Source organism: Dermacentor andersoni, chromosome 6 (genome assembly GCF_023375885.2).
Source record: "Dermacentor andersoni chromosome 6, qqDerAnde1_hic_scaffold, whole genome shotgun sequence".
Taxonomy (NCBI): Eukaryota; Metazoa; Arthropoda; class Arachnida; order Ixodida; family Ixodidae; genus Dermacentor; species Dermacentor andersoni.
Window position 1 is genome coordinate 124,190,163 of NC_092819.1, and position 10,882 is coordinate 124,201,044.

At 46.8% G+C, this 10,882-nt stretch overlaps 1 protein-coding gene across 1 annotated transcript; it reads left to right on the forward strand.

Moving 5' to 3' along the window:
• Positions 1-221: 221 nt before the first annotated feature.
• On the forward strand, positions 222-1,049 carry LOC129382559 (arylamine N-acetyltransferase / N-hydroxyarylamine O-acetyltransferase-like). Its single transcript, XM_055066697.2, has one exon. The coding sequence runs from the start codon at positions 222-224 to the stop codon at positions 1,047-1,049; it is 828 nt and encodes a 275-aa protein (XP_054922672.2).
• Positions 1,050-10,882: the final 9,833 nt, after the last annotated feature.

Below are 10,882 nucleotides of genomic sequence, written 5' to 3' on the forward strand. Positions count from 1 at the left end.
CGCCATGAGTTTTCCTGTACATTCACTTGCGCACACGACGTTCCGAATTAACGCTAGTGCGACAGAGCGAACTGGCGAACGGAGACATGGAAAAGGCAGTGCTCGGATCGCCACAGCAAAACATTGACTGCAGCTTCCAAAATGGTGAGTCCTCAGAGCATCCGGACCCCGTGCTGTTCGCCGCATAGGCAAAGCGGAAGATCGGCTTGAGTGGCTACCACATGGGACCACTTAACCCGAAAGAACTGCTTCTCTACCTTGACGTCCTGAAACTAGAGGCCAGTGCATTAAGTGAACCAAACCTCACCACCTTGAACACCCTCATCATAGCCCACCTTGAACGATTCCCTTTCCAGGGGATAGACACTTTCGTCGGTCATCAGCCGCCGCTGGATGATGACTCAGTATTCCGCAAAGTGATTGAGCAACGCCGTGGTGGCTACTGCGTGGAGCTCAATAACATCTTCGGCAGGCTCTTACTCACACTGGGCCTCAAGTTCCACATTCGGGCTGCCAGGGTCCGCTGGGGTCGTCCGCTGGAAACGCCACTGACACCTCTAGGACACATGCTCTTCTGCGTCGACCTGGGCGAAGAAGGAGAGTACTTCGCAGATGTGGGCTTTGGCGGGCCGAACCCGTTCAAAGCGCAGCCTGTAGAAGGCGAGGCTGAGCCTTACCGTGTGCGCAGACTCGATGAAGAAGGGAACATCGAGGTGGCCATCAAGTCGACCGGACGCGATGTCGCATCGGCGAGTTGGCGTCCTTTGTACCACGTGTTTGCTCGACCGCAAAAGTGGATCGACTTCGTCCCAACGTACTGGTTATCGTTGTTCCGTAACGTGCTCATGGTGGGGCGCTTCGTTAACGATTCGTGGCTGACGCTGGTGGATGGTCGCTTCTGTCGCCGCTCTACCATCGGGCAAGTGGAGCAGCGTCACGTCACGGAGGTGGAAGAAGTTCTTCGCCTCTTCGACATCGAGTTTGCTTTAAAGCTGAATCCCGACATTAACCTCGACGTCCTCAGGTACCGCATTAAGAGCGTTATTTAGAAATTCAGCTCTGTAGAAAGAGATAAATTGCGAACAGAATGTTCTGTTTCCCCTTCAAACCGACTTGTGTAACACTAAGGAAATAAAGGCTTCTTTATATATGTAAAATTTGCACGACAATGCACACGATATACAAATTGCGGGAGTAGTCCTTTACAGTTTACATAGATAGGCGTTAAAGCCTCACTGCACTAGTCGTTTAGATGTCCGCCAGAGATCGTCGCTGAAATCCCAAATTGCTTTGCACTATGTTTAAAAAACAATGACAAAATATTACATCGATGCAGCGTAAAAGAAATATACCCTGCCTTTGTACACGTCACAACCACGATCTCATTATGAGACACGCTGTAGTGGGAACTCGGGATTAATTTTCAGCATTTGGGCTCCTGCCGCTTTTAAATAATTGAACCTTACGGGCGTTTTATTATTTCCCTCACATCGAAATGCGACCGCCACACCTGGGATTGAACGCGCCACCTCGTGCGCAGCAGTGCAACACGATTTCCATAAGCTTTGATACCAGTGTTGGCATTTTGCTATGCTTTCTACATAGATACTCCCTTTTGGAAGCCAACTCTATGCCGGCGTTCCGAAGTGTCATTACAGATCACCAATTGCTATTGTCACCCATGAGGATAACCAGGTAAAATGGAAATGCAAATGATAATGCAGTTATATATTCAAGTGGCACAAATCAATTACCCTTTCATCCCAGATGGGTCCGTAAATTGCATTTATTTCGATGAATATATCTTAATTTCTAAGCGACTTCCGGTGAAATTAGCATGTGAACCCATTTTCAAACGCTTTTCCATTAACCTGCAAAACATTGCGATGCATAGAGTCACTTGAAAGGCACCTTCAGATGTAACTGTCTAAATTGTCTGCGATTCAAGAGGGTATAGTAAAAGATGAACTTGCTGAAGATTGCGCAACATGTACAGATTCCCTCTGAGGTATAACACTAATGAATACTTTGCCCTTTCACTGATTACTTTCTTCAATTTCGCCTTGCTATTTCAAACAAAGCAAGGACCTATAAGTCGTTCTTGCCTTAGAGGATATTCTTACCTAGCATTTGCGCTTGAATAATCAAAATGTTCCGATACTGGGAGTCAAGAAGGTAAAGTATGCAATATTTACTGAGCAAACTGGTCCCCAGAAAAACAAGCAATACTCAAAGCACAATAATAACGGTGAGCACAGTCGTCGGTCATCAATTAGAAATTCAAGAGTCAAGCATTTGGCGGCTACTTATGCCTCTATCACCGTGCTATATTCCAAGTTAAACAATGGTACTCGCGCACGTTCGATGATCTAACATTCGGTAGCTACGGACCAGATGTTGCCGCGCTTATAGGTGGCGGCCTTTGTTTCCACCCGAGTGCTGCGAGAGCGGTGCGAACCGATGGCTGAGACAGCGCTTGGCTTGTTCTCTGCCTGCTTTGCCTTCAGGGAACGCTCGTCGTGCGTTTGTCGTCAGCTGCGCCATCATTAAACTAGCACTGCCCGTTTCGCCTAGACGACAAATGGTGGCTGCGATGAAATATGTGCGCGTGCAAATATTGGCCCGAGATCAAAAAGAAAAAATAAAGCATGAAACCAAATGTCGATGCTAAAAAGACAAGGTCGACTTACACGGTGGCTCAAATGATTTGATGATTAGTCGTCGATTATATCTTTCAGTTCTGCATCATATTCTTGGTCAGTACTCCCTTATATTGACTTCTATTCGTCATGCCTTCCACGCGCCTTTCCATCCACCTTCTCTTCTTTAGCGTCGACTCTTGGTTGATGGTTTCCTTTCTTTCTTGAAGGCGTTACACGTTAGATCCGAGATACGTCGAACCCGTGTGAAATTAAGAAAGAACGCTTCGCGAGAGCGTGGGGCGTGTAAGAGCAACCGAGATGCCCCGCGCAGCCGCGTAAGTTATCACGTACTAGGCTGATAACGCGAATAGTGAAATATCTATAATACTCTCTCGAGTTACGCGTAAGGAACGGTCATGCAGCCTCAACAGAGAGCATTCTCAGCGAAGCAGGAGCAGCACGGAAAGGCGATACGTTTTTGCCTTGTCTACATGCGTGGTATTATAACGTCAGTCGACCGAGAGATACGTGTGAAGCCAAACAACCACTTTCAGAATTCTACAGAAAATGCCCGTTAACCCTTTGCGGGCGCAGTCGATACCTGCCACCCTGAGTATAGTGTCAAATGGCCCATTCTGCGCGACGAGAGCAGGGTCGCCCGGGCAAAATATTCTACGAGCCGGCCCGCTTTCACCGTTCTCCATCCGCCATAGATACAAAGGTGAGTAAGAAAATGTTGGTTCTGTAATGAATCGGACGCGTCTCGTGTTTCCGAAAGCGACTCGGAGACGACGACGACGACGACCCGTGCTGTGTTTAGCAAGGGAGCTCGGGCTGCTCACTGTTGCTAGGCTGCTGCTTATCTGCTGCTCCTCGCCTTTAATTAAATATCCTTACATTTGGTGGGAAAAAAATTAAATTGTGGGGTTTTACATGCCAAAACCCCTTTCTGATTATGAGGCACGCCGTAGTGGGGGACTCCGGAAATTTCAACCACCAGGGGTTCTTTAACGTGCACCTAAATCTAAGTACACGGGTGTTTTCGCATTTCGCCCCCATCGAAATGCGGCCGCCGTGGCCGGGATTCGATCCCGCGACCTCGTGCTCAGCAGCCCAGCACCATAGCCACTGAGCAACCACGGCGGGTTACATTTGGTGGAGATTCCTGGAATCCCTGAAGTCAACCTGGAACTCTGCAGTCGTACGTTGCCCCCCGTCACCATGACTGATGCGACCTACGCTCCGACTACACCCATGGCTGACCCTGTCACTTGCGCCGGCGTTCCCCGTCAGCGCGACCCGGCCACCTTTTGCGGCACCGTAGAACATGACGTCGAAGTCTGGCTGTCCTCCTGTGAATGTGTAGGCGCTCACAATAAGTGGGACGACCATTGTAAACTGAATAACGTCGTCTTTTACCTTGCTGCCGTCGCCAATCTCTGGTTAAAGAACCACGAATGTGACATTCGGAGTTAGGGTGCTATGCAGGATGCGCCGAGTTTGGCGAAACTCGGGATCTTCACGAGCTCTGGCGACACCCCAAGATGAAAGCACAAATGGTACCGAGACATAGTTTATCTTTCGACAAGCCTCTAGTTTCATTGCTTTATCTAGATTCACTCTAGGTGGCTATCATTCCTTTCTCGTTGCCTTCTGGGCTGTCGCCAAACTGAGGCTCACGTGATCATACCGTGGTATGTGGTCGTGTCTTCTTTCACTTGTTTGTTGTTCCACCGAGTGCCTTACATGCACAAGTAAATTATAAAACCAATGCATTTAGTACACCATTATTAGTTACTTTAACGGGGTTTAAAGCATTTTAAAGCTTACAAGATGTACGCTGAATGCGTATTAGACCAATTTCTAGTTTAGTACGCTTCTTATTATACCACAAGGGAACGCTGTGGTGGCGTCATCACATCCATTCACCGAGCGTGCATGGCGGCTAAGCATCGGTGAGGCCCAGTGTAAACAAACTCGTACAACGAGCTTGCAGTGCATGACATAGTGATCAGGCTCGACGATGGCCAATATTTCCTGGATAGTTCTGTTCCTCCGTGAACAGTGTTTCCGTGCACCCCGTTAGACTGCCAATTGCTTCGGCGATCTTACAGAACGCAACGCGCTCCTACTGTTCATGGCGTCATGCTGAAGAAATAACTTGTCCGGTGCTGTTTTGTGAGAGCACTGAGTTCCTCCACTCGGCTTGACTGCGAGCGTCAGGAATATTACATAGTGTGTGTAAAGGGAAGACAGCCTATATTAGCTACTATGCGACAAGGAGGTGGCGCCGACGATGGATCTCGCAACAAACACAGTGAAGGAGACATCGACAAAGGGCAGATAAGTCTATTTCTACTGTTTCGTATTTAGCATAATAATAATGCACAGATTAAGTCACTTTCGTAGTAACGAACTGAATGTCCAGCAGTTTAAAAACGGCATTGAGAACCAATGAGTGTTCGTGCTTTTACATGCACGTGGGCCCGCGAAAATTTAAAAGTGATCGCGTTTGCCCGAACTTCGAAGCCATGCCATGCCACATTCATTTGATCAATCAGGTAAATGAAGAATCTGCAGAGCACTAGAAACTTTTTACATTTCTTAATTTATAGCAAAAAGGCATTTGGATTGATTAGATACACAAACAGTCATAAACGTTGTACATCATAGAAGCACAATACCCTGCGAAATATGGAGGCTATGCAGCTATAATAATTCACCACTAGCCAAGTGGAATAGCAATAAAAAAAGGGGTCAGGCAAGGAGACAAAATCACCTAGGTGCTATACACTGCACGGTTAGAAGTATTCGAAGTATTACACTTAGGCCAACCTAGAGTGAGCATTGGAAGGTTTAATGATATTGAAAAGATAAAGGTAACCCTCACTATCTTGGTGGGATAACAGAAATTCATCAGTGACACTCAGCCCGCAGAATCTATGGAAGAGTATCTTTATGCAAGCGAAATATCAATAGCAGGTACTGATATAAAGCAGGAAACTTGTATTAAAATTTCATGGGTTGAATAGCATATGGAAGGCTTTACCGAATCGTGATTGCCACGTTATTGATATCCTTGACAAAAAGTTTAGAAGCATTGTATTCTACCGGTTATACAATATGGGACATAAACCTAGAGGTTGACAAAGAATCTTGAGAAGTCGAGGACTGTGCAGAAAGCCAAGTAAAAATTGTTGGAGATAGCATTAGGGCAAGAAGACAGTGACGTAGTAAACCGTGGCAACTGATATGCTAGTTGAGATTAAGAAAAAAAAACGTAGTCGGCGGGCAGGCCATGCACGTCTTCAATCACTTGTTGCCAATTTATCATAGGTGATTACATAAGCGTGACAGAATGGATGTCAAGGAGACAGAACTGCTGCCGAGGATGGTAGAAAATTGCGTAATGGGAAAAAATATAGTGTTTGCAGGCATAGGATGCAATCAGCTCGCATAAGACGGGATTGTAGCGAGATGCATTTGTTTTGCAGTCAACAAAACCAGGTTAATGGTGCCGACAGTAGAGACTCGTGAAGGTGCGGGGACACTTCAGCTGCCGGCACACTAACCAACATGACAATTGGCACTGAAAGAGACAACCCCCGTTATTAAAAATAAAGGAATGTTGTCCCGACACATTTATTACGCATACTACACTAAAGGCTTCCACAGTTAAGGGCCCATTGTACTAAAAGTGCAATGAGCATTTTTCTTTGTAAATAATGGTTTATATGCGGTTGATTTAATCCAACAATCCATTTTTTTGCAGCACAACATTCTGCTGGTGGAGGCACTCAACTGCCTGGTGGCAGTAGGCGAGTGCCAGGCACGTGATCTTGAGAGCGTGGCAGAGGTCCAGAGGGCTGCTCTGCAACAGCAGTGTAGGTGCCCTCACTGCTCGCCAGTCGAGCCCCCTAGAAGACACCTTATAAAGGAGATTTCAATTTATTATTTTGTTTATTATTCAAGAGGATCAATAAAATTATTGCAGTAAACATTGTGCTGTGCATATTAGGACACTTGTAACATGCACTTGGTGTCTCTTCAAAATGGGCAAAAACGTAAGACAACTTGTGCCACTCTTGGACCATGTAAATGAAAAATACACTAATGCAAGATAGACGTCATTGTGCTCTTGTTCTTTCTATGTGCAAGAATACAGTGCGTGTTGATTAGCCACAAGATGAATGGTGGGTGGAATTCACAATGAAAAGACAGGAAGCACAGCAGGAGCTTAATAATTGCATCACCTATAGACTGTGCAAACGAATGCAACACTCCCCGATTCAAATGTGTCATTACATGCATGTTCGATACCACATATTCTTTAACAATGTCATATATTTGCATGTACTAATTTTCATCCAGCTTATGCCCTTGCATAGCTCACTTGCGATGTATGCGATTCATAGGCCAAATAATCGTGCAGTTTGTTCTTTTGTGTTTTATGAAAAGCAGCATCATCTAGTCGGAGACATCTTCAGAAGACTGTAAAGACCCCGCCCAGATGACCAAAGCGCCGCAGCTGATTGCCTCCACGTTTAAAGAAACAATCCCTCTCCAACGAGCGGGTATAGTGCATCCGGCGGCACGACGTCCGTCTAGAGTGCGTGCCCATTGGTGCTGGCTTGCCCTTACCTGCCTTTGAAGAGAAGATTACGCAGCCTCCTAAAGTTGTATCCGACTATAGAATCACGTAATGCCTTGCACCTGTTGCACAGACTTTAGCAACTTGATAGCACACAATTATCAGGAACAGAAATCTATAAAGGCATCCAAGCAAAGCTGGCTGGCCACACTTCCATTATGAGGGGCTGTAAAAAAGTCTACCCAAATATTCCCATGACGTCCTTGAAAAAGTGGTGGTGCTTGGCACTTCTTGAAAATCAAAAACAGATTGCTGTGAATGCTGTGTACCACGTCAAAACAAACTGAACTTGGCTATCTGCACAGCCTGTAATGGAAGCCTTTACTTGACAAAGGAAGCAAACTGCTCTGTCCAGTAGAATTGTTGAGTCCGGTGTGGCACATATTATGTCAACAGTATCAATGCACAAGTTACACTTTTCAAAGGCCATTCATTTCACCATTAGTTTTGTATGAAGATTCTTTCAATCAGTGCTTGTATTGCAAGAGCCGGTGGATTTGAAAGCAAACCTTTCTTAGCAAACCTTCAGACTTCCATGATTGTGTGGCAAGGCACTGTCATGTTGTCGAACAGCTCACAATTCCTCGGTCCTGCACCAAAGAAGCCTAATGCTCTATTTAAAGTTTGATCGCGCAACAATTCGACGGCACACAAAGAAGAGTAACACACACAGCAGAGCAATCTGCTGTGTTTATTTCTCTTCTGTGTGTCCCGTTGAATTGTTGTGCAATTCAACTTCAAGCTTCGATAGCGATACACCCAGTCTTGAACCTCACCAATGCTCTAGTTATTAGGGAACAATGCCGCACATCTTTGAAATGTCACAACACAAATTATCTCTTTAAAAAATCACCACAAGTGTTAAATTTTGCAGCACAGATGTATGCACGTGCCATATTCTTTACCACTAAACTTACAGGGATCAAAGGGGCAAGCATTAACCAGCCTTACTGCTGCCGTTACCATCCCCATCACGGCACCAATAGAAAGGCAGTGCCACGTTTCAGTAAAGGGAGTGCCGGATGGAAAGGCGTGACAGCGAGGCTTGCAATAAAAATAGCAGTTACAAGACATCTTTAATGCCAGAATATGCTGCATGTCGCTCATCCTACTTTGACATTGCGGCCAGCTTTTACGCGTTTCAGCATATCACGTTTTGTGTAATCATTGCTGTAAAGCTATGCAAATGGTCTGCTCGCTCTGCAACTTTTATTTTTATCATGGAGGGTGAAAGACACCCTTTGCATTGGCATCTCCACCACACTTCACCCGATATGTACTTTTGCCTTGGTGGTTTACAACATGTTCACGCACCCCGAGCTCTGCTGAGCATTGGATCTGCATTATTCTGCTGCTTAAGAGTTAGAGCCCCATTATGAGATGAAAATATATGACTTGCCCTTCCACAATGACGCTGCCCTTGGAAAAAATACACTGCACCTCGGGCACATGCGACCGTCGGGCAACAGAGCAAACACCCTGAAGTATTTCCTTCGTGCAAGCCAGCGCACTAAGATTCTCAATGCATTTTCATTTCGGCACAAATGCACAGGCACAACCGGCTTGGCGAAACATCCGAATCCCTGCAACGAATTGTTCAATGCCTCGCTGTTTCATAGTGCGGCCGATAGATGATACATTACCAAAATTCAGCATTATGCATACTAAGTAACTTTACCAATGAAGAACCCCAAGTTGTTTATGAGATTAGCATTCATGCGGTACTTCACACAATTTGTGATATCCATTTATCTATATAAACTGAACCTCTTTCCCGAGAAAGTGAGCCATTTGGAAGGCGCCCTGACAGACAAGTATAACAGTCGGTAAAAAGTCGGCAACCAGCGAAAAAGTCCGTATCATAGAAAGCCGCATGGGAGGTGTCGGTAACACAAAATTTAAGTCGGCAACACAGAGGTGACACATTTGTCAATATGGCGTGTCCCGACATTACTTTAATGCTAATCGCAGCAACGCTGACATTGAAGGCACCTTAATTCCTACGTATGTTTCGTCGATACACCGGACTACGTTCGTAATGTTCCCGCGAAGTAGGAAGCATTCTTTTATATATGCCCACTCTGCCGCAGTCTTAGGGAAAGCCAGCCACTGCTTACGCGTTGCCGCATCGATAAGCGCGTCAGACATCTCTAATACAGCGGCTCACAATAGTTTGATGACGTCAAATGTAACGCTCGGCGCCGACGCTTCCCTGAAAACTCCCAGTCCCGTAGAAACGGAGGGCGCATCGGACTTGCTCTTCGACGGTGAGCGAATGAAGCCCGCCACGCTGTCTCCACAGACGAGAGTCTTCGCCTAGCTCGTCAGACAGCCAGTGGCGCACTGATGTCTTCGACAGGCGAAAATTACGCTGAAACTCCACGTCGGTCATATACGTGGACAGATCGAGACGGTCATACTGACGCTTGCTGCAGCTAGATGCAACGACACAGGCTGCTGCTGCCGCCGCCATGTTCCCGAATTGAACTCGGTGGGGGTTACGCGATATACGAGTTTAGCACGAGTTCGCCTGTCAATCAAAACCAGAGGTCACGCCCCGTGGGAGGCATGTAACTCTTGTGCGCGCGCCCACCATGGTTGGGCCACGCCCAACTTATTTTTCGGCAACAGCGACGCGGGGCTGAGCTGAGAGGCATCTTGACCGCCGACATAAAACACGCACAGCGCACTGTCATCGGTGATGTACTGAGCAACACTATCAAAAACAAAGAGTTGACTGTCGCTGGCTTATGCATATATCTTTCAGGCTGAGATCGCCCCACAACACGGTTTCATTGCCTGCAATGTGGCGACGTAGCGCACAGTAAATAATTATCGGCAAGTCACTGCAGCTGATTTCAATGTGTCGATGCGCCGGGGTGGACGACGATGCTGAGGAGTGCGTATCGCAGCAGTCGTTTGAGATGGCAGCTCTGTCATCGTTGATGTAGCGGAGCCACAGCGTCGCAAACACGATCAGCGTCCGAGAATCGCTCGCTTTTCGAGACTCAGTGCAATGGCATCTCTTCGTCACAAGCACTGCGCACTCAACATTTCCAACACCTTCCTCCGTTCGAAGTCTCATTTCATAACTGCACACAAGAGCCCTCACCTGCCATAATGCGATTGCTGCGGTGTCGTTAAGTCGTTAAGATATTCATCTGCGATCCCGGGCTCCAGAAGAGGTGATGCGCAAGCACATTTCAGTGCACAACACACTTTAATACAGCGTACTTTCGCTCAGAGGCACCTTCACTGGGCAAGCGATGACAAGCGATGAATTGTGTGGCTGGGAAGCACGCGTTTCTTCGCAATGCATCGGAGACGCTTCGCGCACAAAGATAAACTGGTACATTTTCAGTGTACGGCGTCGCTACGGACACTAAAATAACGTACCGCCATTTTGCAACGACAGCCGTTGCTCCCGTATCTACGATTAGTGACGAGACGTTCATTTGAGGGATCGCCAGTCGTTTTCGCGCAAGTGCGAGAGAGAAAATGGGGGGGGGGGGGGGGGGGGCTTTTGCTCGTTAAATATATTACCCTGCCTAGGCACTACGGAGGAGGTTTCTTTGCGCGTGTTCTAGGC

What these genes read in the sequence shown, in the direction of transcription:
- LOC129382559 (XM_055066697.2), top strand. Translation starts at nt 222, where the DNA reads ATGGGACCACTTAACCCGAAAGAACTGCTTCTCTACCTTGACGTCCTG.